The sequence below is a fragment of the Rhynchophorus ferrugineus genome, unplaced genomic scaffold (genome assembly GCF_030347505.1).
Source record: "Rhynchophorus ferrugineus isolate W39M unplaced genomic scaffold, kcgeb_rfMv2 rfM2, whole genome shotgun sequence".
Taxonomy (NCBI): Eukaryota; Metazoa; Arthropoda; class Insecta; order Coleoptera; family Curculionidae; genus Rhynchophorus; species Rhynchophorus ferrugineus.
Genome location: NW_027472581.1, coordinates 32,565,662 through 32,585,778, shown reverse-complemented (window position 1 = coordinate 32,585,778; position 20,117 = coordinate 32,565,662). Strand labels below are relative to the sequence as shown.

The 20,117-nt window shown below is 33.5% G+C and overlaps 1 protein-coding gene across 10 annotated transcripts in view; it reads right to left on the bottom strand.

The window, feature by feature from the left end:
• Positions 1-18,454, bottom strand: part of gro (TLE family member transcriptional corepressor groucho) — a 123,576-nt gene extending 105,122 nt beyond the window's left edge. For 7 of the 10 annotated variants that reach the window (XM_076395072.1, XM_076395074.1, XM_076395081.1 and 4 more), the window contains exon 1: positions 18,057-18,453. In XM_076395072.1, the coding sequence (XP_076251187.1) occupies positions 18,057-18,092 (36 nt within the window). In that variant the 5' untranslated portion in view covers positions 18,093-18,453. Of the gene's footprint in view, positions 1-18,056 lie in introns of all 10 variants that reach the window. The other 3 variants (XM_076395087.1, XM_076395088.1, XM_076395075.1) reach the window with 2 other exon arrangements.
• Positions 18,455-20,117: the final 1,663 nt, after the last annotated feature.

Below are 20,117 nucleotides of genomic sequence, written 5' to 3'. Positions count from 1 at the left end.
AAACTAATGATCCGACGATCGGAAGGGCTAGGGCTAACTAAAAAACATATGGATTTAATTCTAGTAGCGCCACCTATGTGTCGGGCCGGGACTTTTCAATTGACCTGTTAAGTTAGTCAGCAACAACTAGTAATAGTACATTAATTTCTAAAAAAAATTAAAACACAAAATATGCTTTATATATATTTATTATAGATAATATTTCTCGAATATGATGAAATAATTTGTACTGGTATTAGATACGCCTCTGTTCCCAAGCCGCAGTCTTTTGTCACCTCGCTACCCCCATTTCGGGTTTAAAATGAGAATGGGGCGGCAACCCTCGAACTGCCCGAAACCGAGACAGCCGACGAAGACGGCCGACCGTAGACAGAGACGACGACAGAAAAAAAAGTAATACGGTTTTTGTTGACGCTGAGAGTGTTTAAGATATTTTTGATGGGGTGTACGAGGGTAACATTTATTTTCGGGTGATAAGATTACCGACTCGTTATTAGGGAGGTTTTCCTTTTTTTCGGGGGAAGAAAATTGTTTTTTTTTCTTTCGTCGTCGTGTCTCTCCGCCGTCGGCTTCCAGCGACGATATTGTTTTCGTCGACGTCGAAGAAGAGGGATAGGGATTGATGACAAAAAGGTTTTAAGGGAGGAGACATAATGAGACAGATGAAAATATTAATTAAAGACGGATTAGTTGACTTAAGGGATATGGCGTTTTTATTTTATTTCACACTGAATTTGCACCGAAGCATAAAACATCTGTCTCGGTGTTTATGAATAATGGTTCATAATGAGCGCTAGGAATGATCTAACGAGAACAACGATACTATGGACTGTTAATCTATTATTTGACTATTTTTTACTATCGATTGTTTCATTCGACTACTTTCAGTCGTGAGCAGTTCATTCGAATGTTTTATTTGTTACTATTTTCAATAGCGATTACTTTAAGTATGCGGTAGTTAAATCTTTTTTATATATAAAAATAAAATACTGTTAGTTAATCTCGCTAGAACTTGACAAGGGCTAGATCGATTTGACTAATTTTGATTTTAAATTATTAATCAACTTATATATATATATATATATATATATATATATATATATATATATATATATATATATATATCTATATACTGGTGTTTATTTGGAAGAGTGCACTTCCGAGGTGGTCCCATTAGAACTAAATATAGATCTGTTGAGAGGAAACCGATGGAAACGCTCAAATTTTAAAGGCACATACAAAGTTTTTTCAAATATTTTTAACCAAAATAATCAGATATTTCTGTGTAATGATGTGTTAAGCTGATGTGACGGAAAATCGGATGTCGTTCAGTGCAAAAGCCATTCAGTTTGCTTTTTAAGCACTAACTATAGCATATAAGACCTCGAAAATATATTGTAGACAACTACTTCTATGGTGTAATGGTTAAAGCGTTTAGCTCACAAATGGAGGACGCGGATTCGATTCCCGGCGGGGAAAATAACTTTTTGTTGTTGTTTAGTTAGAACATTTGTTAAGTCACCTAGGCTAGGTAGCGGAGCCAGGGGTCTGAGCGCTCTTTATTTTCAATCACGGTTTCTTTATTCCTATTTTTCCTAATACGGGTTGCACCTTTACTTAGCCTACCCATTGTAATATTAAATAAAATAACTGCGTGATTTATTGAATAAATATCTAACACTGAAAAGAGAAAAATAAAATAATTGAACAGACTTCAAAAAATAAATAAAGAATTCATTAAAAATTAAAAAATAATCAAACTTAGATTTTTAACACAAAAAGAAACATTTTAAGATAAAATATGCACCTAATAATCCTGGTAATAACTAAATAAAAATAAACAAAAACATTAGTTAACCTATCTACTACACGTATTTTAAATTCTACCATATACATACAATTTAGCTTAATACCTGCCTAAACCTATTTATTTATTTACAATATTATTAACTACTACCAATTTATCACTTTGAAGTGCAAAATAATATTGTAAATAGATAATTGAGTTTAGGTAGGTATTAAGCCAAATTGTGTGTACATAGTAGAATATAAAATACGTGTAGTAGATAAGTTAAATAAAGTTTTTGTTCCTTATTTATTTTTTGAGGTAGGTTCAATTTTTTTGTTAAAAATATTTTATTCGTGGAAGCCCAAAGAAGGCTTATATATATAAGGTATAAGGTATAATCTACGTAATAATTTCGCGGCAAAAAACTACTAGGAATATATCTCGATGGTAGCTTAAATTCTAAACATCATGTTAAATAAAATGCAGATCAAATTAGACCCAAAGTCAAGCAACTGTACTGGTTAGTCGGAAGATACTCTCAACTTGACCTAAAATCAAAGAGATTCGTTTATTAGTTAATCATAAAGCCAACTTGGACCTATCGGATGCAAATATGCACTAAAATATCGAACCAACTAGTAATACAACGCACCCAAAACAAAGTTCTAGGATTAGCTGCCAATGCTTATCGCTGCGTAACCAACGAAAAGTTGCATGATGACCTCAAAATCAAATGGATATACGAAGTGATCTAAGATTTCGTCGTTAAACATGGCATAATGATGAGAGTGACATGTAACTGTCACTGTCACAAAGGTCCATTATTGTTGTAGGTTGTCAAATATTTATGGGTGGTTCACTTTTAAAATTGCTGAATAGCGATTAAAACTACCGACCATTATTATGTAAACCACGATTAGAACATATTAATATAATAAACGATGAAGATAATTTCTTGATTTGACCGTTTTTGATAGATACATTGATTCGATAAGATTTTTTTTTTTTTTTTTTTTTATTATTACTCTTCGTGAGTCCACAATCTGCCCTATTGGCAATAAGTATTTCTTCTGTTTATATTATATATACATGGCATGTAGAAAATCACTTCATTAAGCAATCTTCTGTATAAAATATTATCTTAATTAATTAGTCTTATTCTAATGCTTATTCTAAACTCTACATATGTCCAGTAATCAGATCAGATGGTGTTAAACGTTTTAGTCTACGCACTTCACTATCACGTCGCATATTTAGCTGATTAGCGAGTACATTGGGATGCACTGACACTCTTTCGAAGTACTTCACACAAACACGTTGGATTACACTCGTTATAGGTTCTAGAGGAATATCGCGTTGTATCACTTTATTTGAAATATAGTACGGAGCATCAACAATGGCACGCAACACCTTATTTTGGAACCGTTGAATGATGGATATATTGGATTTGCTAGCGGTACCCCATAGTTGAATTCCATATGTCCAAATGGGCTTGAGTATAGACTCATACAGCAATACCTTGTTATCTAATGATAACTTGGATTTGCGCCCAATGAGCCAATACATTTGATATAATTTTAGTCCTAGTTGTTTCCGTTTAGAGAGTATGTGCTTCTTCCAGGTTAGGCGTCGATCTAAATGCATACCAAGACATTTAACATGGTCTGCTTGGGGGAGTTGGCGATGATTGATATTTACTGGTGGACATGTTCTTCTACGCAGGGTAAACGTTATATGCGTGGATTTTGATTCATTGGCTTTAATGCGCCATGTCTTCAACCATAATTGTATTTGCTCCAGGTGGGTTTGTAGGTTTATTGATGCTGTGACTGGATCTTCATGGGATGCTAAGATTGCTGTATCGTCTGCATATGTTGCCACAGTAGTTATTTTTGTGGTGGGCAGATCAGCCGTATACAGAAGATACAGTACTGGACCCAGTACACTACCTTGCGGAACTCCTGAATATATGGGATTTAATTCGGTATGTTCATCGCCTTGATTTACAATAAAATGTCTGTCAGTGAGATACGATTTTAGTAGCTGATAGTCCGGATGAGGGAGAAGTTTCTTTAGTTTAACCTGCAAGCCCGTATGCCATACTTTGTCAAAAGCCTGAGATATGTCTAGGAAAGCAGCCGAACAATATCTTTTGGCATTTAGGTCAGCGTTTATTTGGTTTACAAGTCTATGCACTTGTTCTATAGTCCCATGCTTATTGCGAAAGCCAAACTGATGTTCTGGAATAATTTTTCTTTTTTCTATTATATAGTTTAGTTTTTTTATGTATAACTTCTCGAAAACTTTCGAGATTATTGGTAATAAACTTATAGGTCGGTAGGAGGTCACATCTTCTGGTATTTTTCCTGGTTTAAGTATCATTAATATTTTAGCTACTTTCCAGATACTAGGGAAGTAATTAATTCGTAGCATAGCATTAAATATATATGTTAATAGTTTTATAGCCTTTTCTGATAGTTCTTTTAAAATTTTGCCAGTAATTAAGTCATAACCAGGAGCTTTTTTAATATTAATCTCTCTCATTATTGTATGTTTAACTTTTTTGACCGTTAATTTCTCGTGCGGTAAATCCATTTGAAATGGCGAATCTAGAAAGCTAGTAATTTTATTTTCGTCATCTTTATGTAGCTGAGACTGGAAAGGTTTAAAAACATTTTTTAAGTGTTTTGAGAAAATGTCGGCCTTCTCTTTATTGCTTCTCGCCCAATTATTTTCGCTTGTTTTAATAGGTGGGTTATGCTGCTGGGATCTCCTAAGCTTTTTTGTTGCTTTCCACAACGAATAGTCTGTAGCCTCAGTTGATGTCAAGTTTTCTAGGTATTCTTGAATGCCTTGGTTCTGTTCGATTTGGATTAGATCTCTCAGCTCTTTTATGGCCCTATTAAATTTTCTTTTATTCTCTTCAGTCCTTTGCTGTTGCCAATTTCGTCGTAACTTTCTTTTTTCTGCTATCTTTTTCTGTATTGTACATGATATATGTGTATTTTTTCTTGGAAATGTTTCAATGTTGGGAGTCGCGGAATATGCTGCCTCCTGTATATTTTTTGTAAGATTTATTGCTGCTATTTCTATATCCATTTCAGTTTGTAACGGTAAGTTTAGAGAGATATTTTGGTCTAAGTTTTCTCTAAATGAGGGCCAGTTAGTTCTATTATTGCACAGAGAAGGGGGTTTATCTTTGATGGTAATTTTTGAAGAAATTGTTACTATTATTGGTGAATGATCAGAAGACAGGTCGAAACATGATTCTGCCTGACACTTTTTTGGATCAATATTTTTTGTAATACAGAAATCTATTGTATCTGGTTTTTTATTTCTGTCTGAAGGCCAATATGTTGGTTCACCAGTAGAGATATGTTGTAAGTTATCTATCCTTATGGCTTTGAGCAGTTCTCTACCTTTTGAGGTTATTATTCTTGAACCCCACATTAAATGTTTTGCATTATAATCTCCTCCTGCTATAAATCTATTACCTAGCGTACGGAAGAATTCTTGAAATTGTTCTGCCTTGTTGTTATGTTTGGGTGGGCAATAAATCGCAGAAATTGTTAATGGTCCATGGGCTTCCTCTATGGTTATACTGGTGGCTTGCAGGTAGTCTTTGCGGAATTTTTCTTTTTCGAAATGCTTTATATCATCTCGAATTATTATGGCTGTACCTCCATGTGCTTTATCATCAGGGTGATTTGTATGATAAAGCTTATATTTAGGAACTTTCAAATAATTTTTGTCCGTAAAGTGTGTTTCGGAAACCATCATAACGTCAATATTTTGTTCAATTACGAACAATTTTAGTTCCCTGGCATGTTGTTGGAGCCCATTGGCATTCCAGACGGCGATTTTGTAGCTATTGGTTTCAGGCATTAGGCAAGTTTGCTTACGACGGTTGTGAGTAGACCAAGCATCGTACTCATTTGATCCATTAGTTTGGCCATCATATTTTCTAATCTTGAGATGTTGCTAGTTTCAGTAGGTTGAGATATTGTCTCTCGTTTTTGTGCTGAACCATTTTCAACTATTTGGGCATAAGTTATGTCTGGTTGACTTGTTCTGGTGGGTAGTGGTAGATTGGTAGTAGTGGATTGTTTTTGTTGATGCCTTTTTTCCCTTAAGGCAGGATAGAGTTTCTGCTGTAGTTGCTTGTGAACTGCGCAACCCTTGTAGTTCGCTGGATGATTTCCGTTACAGTTGACACATTTCACTTTTTCATCGCGAACTTTACGAGTACAATCTCCTGTCTTATGTTCTCCTGCACATTTTACGCATCTATATGATTTGCGACAGTAAGTCTTTGTGTGCCCGTGCGCTTGACACCTTGTGCATTGTGGTATAATTCTTTTTATATGTGGTGGTTCGCATTTAATAATATTATTTTCCAATTTGGTGATTTCATACACCGCCTTATTGTTTCCATTAGGTTTTATGTCTATATAAAACATAGGCAGAGGTTTTTTTGTCGTGTGATGTCGTATATTGTGAATATTTACGACCTCGTGGCCTTTTTCAGCTAGTGCTACCTTGATGGTGTTAAAGTCCGTCCCGTGATGTAATCCTTTTAATACGAATTTAAATGTTCTCTCGGATTTTGGCCTGAATGTATGGTATTGGGTGTTTCTTTCATCTAATTCTTTTATAAGAACTTTAAAGTGATCCGCTTCGAACAATTGGATTTTAATTGTTTCATAGGTCACTGTTTTAATTGTGTAGTTCGTAGTAATGGTTTTTAATAAATCATGGATGTTTTTTATTATTCCTACCTTATAGACTGTTATTGGTGGTGGTTTGGGAACAACTTTTTCAGGGCTTGGTTGTATGTTCTCTTCAATTTCTTCCGACAGGTTGCTAAAACTGTTTTTTGTCTCTATCGGTTTCTGCAACCAATAGTCACTGATTCTTGTTTGTTTCCTCGCGATTTCTTCTTCTGGACTTCTCAATCGTTTTTTGTTAACGACTGTAGTCCATTCTGATGGTGGAGTTTGCGTTATTGCTGTTTGTTCTAATCTTATATCAAAGTGTGCAGGTGATTTGGTTGAATCGCTATTGTTTGCCATTTTTTAATTTTTAATATTTTATTTAATTTACTTCCAGAGGATAAAAAAAATAAAATAGATACATTGTTTATTTCACGCACTTCATTTTTCACTTACGTTATTTTAGCACTAGTTTTTTACTATAAATACTATAAATGAATTTCAAAAGGACTGTTGTAAAATAAGATGAAATTATTTTAAACACTAATAAAAATGAGATGCAGTCCTTTTGTCTGGTCACGTAAACACGTATTCACTACACTTTAGGTCCACTGAGAGACGGATAGCCGCATCTGTTATGCGTTTTTAACACTCAATTAAATAACCGTAATAAAATACTGGGTTTTTTTAAAGAAAGGTATCTTTTTATAGCTTGGACCGTATTGAAAATACGTCTTCACCCTACGAAGGTTGGAACTGAACTCATTCGATAAGATGAAAATCAAATGTAAAATAATGACATATATGTCAAATATGATATAACTTTTTTCTATGGATAGAACTAGGTATGGACATTATCGTAACAATTTCGAATCGTATTCTAATTATAGTCAAGTAAACATTTACCAAGAACAGAGTTGAAGTATGTAGTGACTATTTATGGTAAAGAATACTGTGTAAAAGTATTTCACATTTGTAATCATTTAGTCATAAATTTGGTGTGCGAGACTTGGATCTACCATTATAACTCTAAATCAAAAAAAGAAGTGAAGGAATAATGTGAAGTTGCCAATTTTTTACTTTTTTTTTCTTTCTGTGATAACGTACTTGCTTACACATATAAAAAAAGCAACGCTAAAATCTTTAAACTTAATTTTGTATACCCGCTTTAAGAAACGTCAGTTTCATATCCCAAAACTACCTGTATAACCTAACAATACTCATGTCACTTAAGAAGCATTAATATAAATTAGAATAATAATGATTTGGTCAATGATTATAGAAAAACAATTTAATATGACATATAAATAGAAAAGGTAGATTACTAATTATTAAATAAACTCTTTTACTTCTATTACCAAACTCTTTTTCTCTTAAGTCCATTTCTATATTTGCGTTTATGACAATATTTAAGAGTAGTGAAAGTAGTTACAAAAAATTGTTACTATTCCCTTATTTCGCTAATAACAAGATCAATAACTGAATCAAATAATTTTAAAAAAATGATAGGGCTCTATCATAAATCGTTCATGTACGTCACTGTGACTGAGGTCGTTTTTTAAGGGGGACGAACAAAGAGGAGCAGGAATCCGCAGGGGAGGGGCGACGTGATGGTAGAGGTATGTAGTGGGGAGGGCGGCAGAAGTGCAGGTCGGTACAAGCAGACGGTTTGGGTAAGGTTTATCACGCGTGTTAATGATTAATTAATTTCGGCAGTTGTAGCTTCTGGGATTTTTTTTCATCTGGTCCTCGTCCTAATTGGTGACATTTCGTGGGTGATAAATAATAGGGACGTGATTCTGAAACGTTCAGTAATATTCCCTTGAATTTTTTTTAATTAGAAAATTATTTCTTTTATATCTACCATATACAGGAATAATAGAGAACGTCCTTTATTTCTATGTAACTGTTTTTATTTTAAGACCGCTATTTTATAACACAAAAAACCCCAATGGGGCACTAATGATAATTTGAAGCTTTCAAGCACTTGAAAATGAAATGTTATATTCGGCATTTTGATCGATGACATTTACTTTTCTGATAAAAATGTTATATCTAGTATAGAATATCTGATTTATAGAACTTAAGAGCAAAAAACTGATACAAATGATTTTCAGAAGCATTTTTTGAAGTTAGACATTAAGACAGCTCTGCAAAGGCCGAAATATATGGTATTCATGCAGGGTTCAAGCTATACAGTAAATACAATGACATATTCTCGAAGCCATATCTCAATGCATGACGATTTACTAAAGATGGGCATGGTTTAGCGTTATGGTAAAATGCTACAACAAATTTACAGTACATGAACGATTACACCAATTCTGGCAATAATCTTACTTTTAATCTATATTTTCAAAGCACAATAACTTTTGACTGTGTAAATCAATTACGCTACCTTATATCTAGACTACTCTATAGACTATTACTTTTCAAACGCCCTATAATATGACTTCATAAAATAAGTCTTACTGGAGATATACAGCTTTAAAGTCAAATTGCCGAAGACCCCATTTTTCCCAACTTAATATAAGCAATTGAAAATGTCAAATTACCATCCAAATTTTCGTCATTTGGAGGTTAATTTTAGGCTTCAAATAAATTTTTATTGAAACTCACTGTATGAAATTTTTTGAAGCTTTAGAATCAAGAAAGATGACAGGCAAGAATCATAGAAATATCTCTATGTTAAAGACAAAAGAACATAGCTGAAGCTGAAAAAGGTATGAGAGACGTATAATTCAAAACTATAATATAAAGAAACGATCAGCAGATAGCAATTAATATGTTTTTATCAAGCAACTGAGAAACAAATTATAATAAAACTCGATTTTGTAACATTATATTGAGTTATTTACAAAGCTGTTATTTGTTAAGATCGGAATATTGATATTACAATTATTGAGTACAATTGTACATCATCGACTACAACTGGATGACAAGTAATTGATAATAAAAGTGACTTGAATTGATTTGTTGAGGAGAAGCGAGGTTAAAAAACAAATCAATTTGTAAACTGAATAGTAATGTTAGAAAAAAAACCTATTCACAAGCCGGGTGAACTGATGTTCATTGATAGTCCGGTCAATTTATTTGAAAATGATGTTTGGTATATCCAAACAATAAATGTATTTGTTCTCAATTCCCACTGTAATAACTTCTACGAAATTCTTAATCCGAAACGTCAATCCTATTACTGACCCATGACTAGTTTCAGTTATCGAGCCTACAATCAAGTAGTCCATTGTTTAAATGATGGCCCAGCCCGCATTGTTTGCGGCCTTGGCCTAGGCGTTGTGTTTGTAAAAGGGGATAATAATCTACCCTGCTCGGTGTAATTCTTTTCCATTTCGTTTTGCCGCCGAACTATCCGAAAAAGGTGATGGCGGACGAATCCTGGGATTGCGCAGTGGCGTCCCGGTATTTATGGGGCACTACGTTAAGTCTTGGTATTAGTTTATTTATTAGCAAAGAAAAAATATCAGTTTGTTCCAAAAATCAAATAGGCCATGAAACAAATTTCATTTTGATGATTGAATGAAGTATCTGGGTTTATTATCAGGTACGCAAATTAATTTTAAGGATTTACAACATATTGTTACTATGTATTAAATCGCATCGGCCACAATTGTAATCAGTTTGTTGAAAACGTTTAAAATGTCTGAATTTGTACCGATTAAATTTGCGGGAAGTTTTATTATTTTGCTTCAATTTGAAGAAAAAGACGGCTGACGGCCATCAAATGCTGGGTGAAAATGGTAACCATGCTCTATCGATTTCAACCTGTGAATACGGGATTCGGCGTTTTAGTCGTGATTTTAACACCACACACAAAGAGAGTTCTGGACAGCCAAACATTTTTGAAGACGAGGATTTGAAAGCATTACTCGATGAAACCATGAATTACAATTGATGCGTTTGAGTCAAGCACTGCGCAAAAAAAAACAACGGAGAAGCAAGTACGAGCAAAAACACAAAGTTGGAATCCCCAAAATTACTTCAAAGGTGGGACAATACTTTGAATAAAAAAACTTTGTACCCATTTTTTTAGCTTATCTATCTAAAATAGATATCTAAAAAATCCTTTAAAAATAACTTGTAAGCCTAATATGTACATTTCTTGTATTAATTTTGTTATTAAGTCTGTTTTATAAGCTGTAAATTATAAGGTTTAGTTGACAAAAAAGTGTGCTTTTATTCCTATTAATATATTTTATACAAATGATCCTCTAGATAAATTACATAATAATATGCTAGATAATCATAAAAAAATAATATTTGTTGAAATATAAATTTATCGGAAATGATAAGTAATATTTTGAGATGACACATCGATATATAACACCGCACTTTGACGCTCTACGATTAGTAATAGAACAATTAAGCCAAATATATTCTCACTGCACTATACTGAATAGCATGTAATAAACTGAAAAAATTAACTGACATTTTACTACACTTGTAGGTTTATAAATATATTGTTTGCTTTTATAAATAATTTTAATAACAATTCGTATTAATAGTTACGGAGTTAATATAAAACAAATAAAATTTTTGATTTTTCTACCCATTTTACCCTAATTGAACAGAGACAAAATGCTGTCTGATGCGACAAAACATATATATAGAGTGAGTCTATAAAACTCGATTTATGTAGTACAAGAGAGCGACGCTGTTGCTAAATGCCTACAAAATTCGTCGTTGTAACTTTGTAAACCGTAATTCTGAGTTAATGTGGCATGCATGCATGCTGATGTGCATTGTCTGTTTAATTGAATAGACAATATTTCTAATTGATTGTATATGTAGTAGGCTATGAAACTGGGATGTTGAAATTGGTTCACACTTGACAATTTATAAGAACCCATTTCTATATATATATATATATATATATATATATATATATATATATATATATATATGTCAATTGATCAATTGAAATGATTGATATAATAACAGTTGTTTATCCATAAACTAATCGAAAAATACATTACACATACATCGGAAAATAGAATGACACACGTTGCATCCGACTGACGGTGACATCAGTGGCGTAACAAAAAAAAACAAAACATTTAGCAATAGTATATCGAAATTAGCAGATCCATCCAGTATCACTTGACTCAACGCCCTGTATACAACGATATAATAGCGTGACTTCCCCAAGCACTTCGAAGACCCCATTTATCACTGACTCATCAAAGAGCACACTCCAACATCGGCACCGAATCAAGCAAACACGATTCGTTCTAGCACTCCCCCTCACCCTGCTAGAGCCGCGGCGACTCGGTCCCCCCTCCCACATCGCTCCATGCACTCGGCGCCTCCTAAACGCCATTTAATCGCTTCCGGTTCTTGTCCCGCTGGATGGTTACTTAAAACGTCTAAAAGACGCTGTCGACGACGACGACGACAACCCCTGGACCTACCACTACTTCACTCGAACCCCTCCGGCCCCGCCCGCCGGCGCTCCAACTAGCAAAATCCCGAGCCGACGATCAGAGTCGTAACGGCACAGCGTGCATGTGTGTGTGTGTATTTGAAAAAATATGTCACTTTTTATTGATTCGCGAGAGCGGCATAGCGTCGAACAAACCGCCCACCACCATGCCGTTTCCCTTCCCGCGCTCCGATCGGTCCCTACGTCGTTTCACCGTCATCCCTTCGCTCGACACCGCGGGGCGATCCGCCGCCGACGTGAAATATCGTTTTAATTTCGGTGGAATCAGTAGCGTCTCGACGACATAACTTCGAACGCTTTATTACCCTTTATTATGTTGTTAAGGCCACCAGTTAGTATTAAAAACATGTAAATACGTACGCAACCTCATTAAATTATTTTAGAAGTTTTTCTTGTATCTTAAAATTAATAGAAATTGACGAAAAAACGCGAAAGCTAGTATTTTTTACCTGCAAGTGACAACACCGCTACTCAAGGAAATCTAGAAAAAAAAATATAGAGTTTTTTTTTGACACAGCCAAGATATCCAGCTAGAACCAATTGGTCTTTTGCTGATGTCGCTTCGGATTCGGGAAATTTAGTTTTGCGGGCGACAGAGACCAAGCAGGTTGCCAAGGCAGAATCTCACACTGAGCATGTCCGTGAAACTTTTCACGAATAGGATGCTTGATTCGCCATAGGTATTCGCCTTCCTCAGACACCATGAAGCAATGAGTAACGCGCGGACTTTTTTGGATTGGAACACTTGGCATTGCGCAAGTTGTCTCTCAGAGATGTACTTGTACCAACACCTGTGCTCCAAAATGGGAGATTGATCGGACTAGAATTGTATATAGGGTCGCTTTCTAGGGGATTGGAAGTTTACTTTTTCTGCAGACTAATGGATATAGGAGAGCATAAACGCAACTGCCTCTGCAGATAGCGTGTTGGATTTGTGCTGACCATTTGAACCTGCGGCCAAGTTATCGAGTATCTGTGTCGCGTATTTTCTCTTTCAGGAATTATATAATTCTATAAAAACCTTTTGTCTCCCGGGAAATGCCATACTACTTGGAAAGACCAATTCAGATTGTTGTTATCGCTATTTGTTCTGATACAGGACGGATGCTCAAATACATACAGGTTATAAAATTTCAGCTTAAAAATCATCTGTTGTCAATTCTCGTAGAATCAGAAACTATCATTCCCTCATTCTGCTAAAATATCAGACCTCGGAATGTACTACAATTTTTCCTGGCGAGAGCAGACCTTAAATTAAAAACAGCTAAGGATCTCAATATTATTAAGGACTTATCTAATGTATATTGTATTAATAAGTATTGTCCATCAATAGACGCCACTTTTTCCCATCTTTTAGACAATTTATGGGTTCCATTTCAAAAGAACTGTGTATCTTTAGAGGCTATCCACGAATCGACCCATTTTTGGTATCTTATAAGAAGTGAAGCGCTTGTCAGTTAAGTCACCAACCATATGTCGGAACAAGTAGTAATCAGAAGGAGCAAGGTCTCGAGAATACGGGTTTTGCAACATTTGGTCAATCGTTGTCATGCCGAAGAATAGCTCATCAATTGTATTCGATAGTGATCGCCATTGATGATTAATTAGGTTTTAACAGCTCATATTATACCATACCAAGTTGATCCCACCTAATACCGAGCATTAGCTTGGAGCCTTGGATATTCATTGATAGTTTCATCCAGTAATGGCTTCAGATTTTCGTCTTGGAATTTTTGGGCTGTCCACAACGCTCTTTGTCTTCAGCGTCAAAACCATAACTTTTAAAACGTTGAAACTCGTATTCATATGTTGAAATCGATAGAGTACGTTTGCGATAAGCTACAGGCAGCATTCGATGACCTTCAGCTGCCCTTTTCTTCAAACTGAAATAAATCAGTAAAACTTCCCGCAAATGCGATTTACTCTGTACCCATTATGTGTTTACTTGAAGCTTTAACATGAAGTTGGTTAAAAATGTACCCGATGCGATGTAGCAAACAACTTCCTCTGTTGTAAATCCTTTAAAATTAATTTATAGACTTGATATAATCAGGTCTAAACAAGATTGCAGATGCTCCTTATATAATTCAGCATCTACCACTTAATAAGAAGAATATGTCTTGAATGGCATTGGGGTCCTTTAAATCTAGTCCTTTAACTAGCATAAAATATAGCCTTAGGCCTATAGCCTAATATACAACCACTTAAATTTCAAAGAATCGGACCTGCTTTCTAAGAAAATATAAGAATCATTTCGTGGACAGGACGCACTTCTGAGATCACATACTTTTATATAGACCCTGCCTGTAATCTTAGTCAAAAAAATTGATATACCTCCTATCATCCAGGATTTAATATATTTCAAACCAGAACCACTATGGACCTTGCCCATTATTCCAATAAATTGGATATTAGCGTCTTATAATAAAGCAAATTTAAGATCACTAATATTTTAGAAATTATTCCTTCAAATCCTAGAGAGTGCCCATATTGTGAGGTTATTTGAGTAGGCTATAGGAGTAGGCGCTGATGTTTCCACTCTTCTTACTGTTGAAATGTTCGGAATAGCCTCACTTAATAAGCATGCTAAAACCTGATTTATATCCTCTGAGTCGCAAAACTCACTGTAAACTATCGATAATGTATTTTCCTCACATTCGCTAGTACTCAATTCTTCAATTTTCCAGCCTGGTTATCTCGACCATTATAAGATCTGGATCTCTAGTCACAAGGGCATACCTGGGGATAAATTGACAGTTAACCTCACGAAAGATTTACAAGTAAAATTAAACAGGCTGCTGATTGGTCACTACCAATTTACCCATTCCTTCCTAAAGGATCGAACTGAGGGACCTTGATGTCCCAACCAAGGTCAGTCTTCCATATTTTAACAAAATGCAGTAACATACCAACTATCAAAATAAGTAATGGCTTGTCTGATTCATTTAGGACCTAAAAATCTGCGCAAATTATATGATTTTGTTGGGAAAATCGGTCTTTATTTTAAAATCTAATTTTACTTTATACATGTCAACATTATAAGGTAACCTTTATCTATATACAATTTTATTTATTAATTAATTAATTTGTTTTTTTTTTCGACATCTATTGTGTAGTATTGATTTTATTTATTAATTTTTAAATTCTAAATATTTTAACTATTAATGGATTGATGGTCTTATTGTTTTAGTGGTTTTTTTAGAACGAACAACGGACGGCTCAGAGTTTTTTTTATTTAATGTTATCAGGCGATCCGATGAATAGACCAATAAAAATTGACAAAACATTTTCCATTAGAAAGGGAAGAAATTTAAGATCTAGTCAAAATTTTCGTTAAATCATAAAATATATTTAAGCCTTTTATCTGACAATCTGACTCAAGAAAGTGTTGTGTAGTTTACTACATATATCAAAGGTTACCAATGGAACGTATTCTTAACATTTGAAAACGGCAATCAAATGTTAATATCATCAATATCACACCAAAATATCATTAAATAGTTTTCTTTTTCGCAAGGAGTTTTTTCCATTCCGGTCCACTCATACTCCAGATCGTTTATAATAAACCTAATCTATACTTTGTGATTTTTTTTACGCTTAAAAGTTGTATTAATATTCATCTTATTACCGTTCAATTGAAGAACAATTTATAAGATTGAGCAAATATTATCAAGATGATGTATTATTCAGTTGATAGAAATGAAGTGTAAAGAATCCAACAGGTGGTCTTATAGTCTAGATTTTCATCACCCCTTTTAATACCTTACTTAATCACTATTCATTAGGCCATTCATTTATTACGAAAGTCGATTTAGGGGTCAGAGTTGACCATGTCTTATTTTTTCTTACAAGGAGGTGGGAGAGGAATTGAATTTTGATATGAATTGATAAATCAATGATCAAAGAATTAATAACATTGGTATAAATATTAGGCTGAAAAAACGAATCTAATTACCATATATTTTTAAATACATAAAATTTAAAATAAACAAAACAACAAAAGTAACTTTAGAAACACAGTAATATATCTTCTGTTAAATTAATATAACTCGCGAATTTCTGAGACCCTTTAATTAATAAATTAAAACACTGCCCTTAAGAGATATTTATTTCTTACATCAAAAATTACAAAAAAAATTAAAAAATTAAAACAATACTGAAACTAATTTGTAACGCCGTAAAATAATCTCTTTACTGTGTTAATCGAACATCGAATTCCAACGTAACAACATACAAATTCACACAAACTGTAAACAAATCTAATTAACAGAAATGAATATCAACAAAATTAAATCTTAAAATCGCGAATCTCTAATAAGCAAAGTTCTACAATGTTTTAACTAATCGAAAACTACAAGCGATTTACAGATCACACTGTATCTATTCGATTTAATATTAATATTAATAAGTAGTTGTAGAACCATCTATGTATTTTAATATTGATACTTGACATCTAATCACGTGAGACATAATCTAGTAAGCGTTGTAATGACTTAAAATTCCGATAACAATCTCCGGTACTAGTTATGCACCATCTCATCTTATGTGAATGATCTTATTGAATTAAAAAAAAAGTGTTTCAGACATGTGATATAAACTGATAGTGAAAAAGTATATGCATTACACATTATTAAAGATTGTTGCTCTAATATAACTAACAATTAAATTTATTAAATTTTATATATTAGAAGATTAAGAAACACTATTACTGAAAATGAATATGGGTTTATCATTATTAACCATAGTATAAAGTAACAAATATCTGAATAACTAATAAGTCGGCTAGAATAAAGCAAATCTGATTTTGACAGCTAATCACAGTAGGCTGCTCACTTTGACGTTCAATTAACAGAGGCGTAACAAACATTTAATAATAACCGATGTTATTAAACCCTATTTGGTTCTTCGGCAACAAAAAAATTTCAACGAATGTAGCAGCAATTTTTAATAGTATTATAACATTAAAATAAATATAGAATGTTAAAAAAAATTGAGTTGGTTATGAAAAACAAGTGACAGTTACACTGACGTTTAATGACAGTCAATGTGATTAATTTGACGTTGTATTAACGGTGGTATAAAGTTAATCATCAATTAAAATATACGGTGAAATTGTAGGGTGTTTATCCAACTGTCGAACATACGGGCAACCCGATTCGAACTGACACCTGGGCGAAGGAGAAAGAAGGAACGATTTCGGTATCTTGTAAAGCGATTACGTAAGTGGAAACCAGTGGCACTCGGTGCGCGCGGAGATTTAAAGCCGCCAAAACGCCACCCGAAAACAACAGTCGTAGGGTCACGTGACACGCCGTCGATGAATCACGAGCATCGCGGTCCGGGGAAACGTTGCCACGCTCACCGTAGATCAGTAGCATGTGGAATAGTTTGTAGAGGGTACAGCTCATTTTCGGAATGATTTTTTCTATGTAATTATTTTATAATATAAATACTATATACAATATAAATAAATGACTATATCATATATATAATAGCACTAATTTCTAGCAAATCAAATTAAACATTATAGTATATAATATGTTCTATACCAACTTATTCCATAAATTAAAATAACAATCGAAAAACAGTAAGTAAAAAAACTAAATAAAATTTGCTAAAACATTCTGTTCTCATAACAAAACGTACCCATGAAAAAACAATCGATTTCAAACAACCATTAAGAACGTTTTAGTTTTCAACAACCAGATAAACACAAATTAAATTTTCCTCGTTAATAACAATAAAAAATTATAACCAATTAATAACGATTAATTCTCAATTTAACAAGCCATTTCTATTTCATAACAACAAACAGACGTTATTTATAACTTTCGGATTTGGAATAAGCGCCTATCAATCACCGCGATTCATTCTAATTATGTAACAATGAGTACGAAGGAATTTGGCCACGAGACGGCAACGGTGTACGACTATGTAAGCGGCGCGGCAACCTTGTAGACGGCGTTTTTCAGACGGTTTGTTTTTATTCTTTGCTTTGAGTTACACGAAAAAAATGGTTTATTTAATTGAAGGGCCTTTGATTTGAAAGGGTGAATTATTTCAGACTAAACGGTTAGTTTAATGGAGTACTTACCGCTGTGGAAGGATGTCGACTGGGGGTAGGGTACATTTTTGAGTGAGTTGTCACTATTTTGTTTTCCCTTGAGAAACTCCGTCGAAACCTGAGCTTGAATCACACAAAAACCATAGGTCGACGGTCCCGATAGAATCAAAACAAAATAACCGTCCCTAACCTCACAATTTGAAGGGACGCATACCCGCCCGTCTCTTAACCTATAAATCGAGCGTTCCCCGGTCCGCCGTCCTTCTTTTCGCGGATATTTTTAAAGGATTATTTTTCCGTCGCGCGCACAATCCATTTTCCGACAAAACGACACAAATACGCACTATCCATTCTGTAATATTTTACCTCATCCCTCATCTCGTCTCTCTTGAACCGCGACTTGACTGTTTCAATAACGAGCGGCGGGAACGACAAAGCCACGTGGTTGGCCGCATAGAGATGAGCCTTGCGAAACGATAGCAACTTAAAAATTCGATAGTCCCTTGTAAGTTAGTTAAGAGTTTTATTTGGAATTTTGATTATAATAATCACGTTTATATTCAGTTACTCATATTTGTATATTGTATAATATATATATATATATATATATATATATATATATATATATATATATATATATATATATATATATATATATGTATATATATATAATTAAAAAAATAATATAATTAATTCAATTAACTCATACATTAAACACGACTTATTTATTATCAGCTATATTAAATAAATATGAATAGTCATAATATCTAGATAAACGGTTGATTTTTAAAAATTGTCAGTATTTAAATACTTCTCTACTATATTAATAATTATTTTTAATATAGAATAAAATACATTTTCAAATATATAAAGTAATCTTCAATTCTTTCATAATATTTTATTTATTACAACTATGATTAGGTGTTTAATGGGCGTTTTACAATTTTTATATTTTAATTGACTATATAATATTTACTATTACTTCAGTCTTTTATCGATACCTTTTAGTATATTTTACCGTCGCTGTTACGTCGAAGCGTTGAATACATTCTCATTCCTAATTCGTGCCATACGTCACAGGTCTGAACGGTATCCAATTGGTACATATAGTGTTGCTCCGCCCTAAGTATACCGTGACAAGTTTGTCAGGTCCACGTTGACTGCGGCGTTGCCCATTTCTAAAAAAAATTTACCTACAAATAATTTCGGGTCGAACTGGGCAGGAGAAAGAGAACCGACGGGTGGGATGGCCAGAGCGAGACGGAGAGGTTCGAAGCAGAGGCGGCACGTCACGGCACTAATTAACCTTTTAGCCCGTGAAGTAATAAAATAAAAAGTCTAATTGCACGGACAGGCAAGGAATATTACTGTAATTTCACCGGTCTGGGTTGTATGCAAAGCTTCTTCCTGAAAATATGGCACCTTGAACGACTATTAAACAGCTAATAAATACCACTTTTTATTTTTCTCTTATTATTTCGGTATTGTGTATTGACTCGTAAACTATAATGATAATCTTAACAAATTACACATATTAGTTTACTGCTTCCCAAAAGCTTTAACAAATGATTCCTGCATAGATATTTAAATATTTTCACGTATTGCCATCTATTGATGAATAATATATAAGTTAATATTATTATTAAGTGGACTTCTTAAACTTTTCTGGTTAATTATTAATACTAAACAAACCGATTCTTCATAAATCTATAGTATATTAGGTTGTATTAATGGGAAATTGTACATTATTAAATTTGTAATAATATTTAAAGTTTATATATGTATCTTTAATAAAAACATATACCTTTTAATATTTAAGACTTCAGTTTGTCGTTTGAATTTAATTTACTATCTTATATTCTCTTGACATAACAATAGATTTACATATAGAATTATAAAGAGGCAGCAAATTAAAAACATATTTCTATATGTTTGGAAATCCTACCAACAGAAACCTTTTAAACGCTAGAGATATCTTCCCTTGTATATTTTTTAGTTTGGCCAGAAGCTATTAGATGGCTCTACAACGATTACTTAGATATTAAAGATATTTAATATTATTTTATGATGTCTAATCGACCAGATATTAAT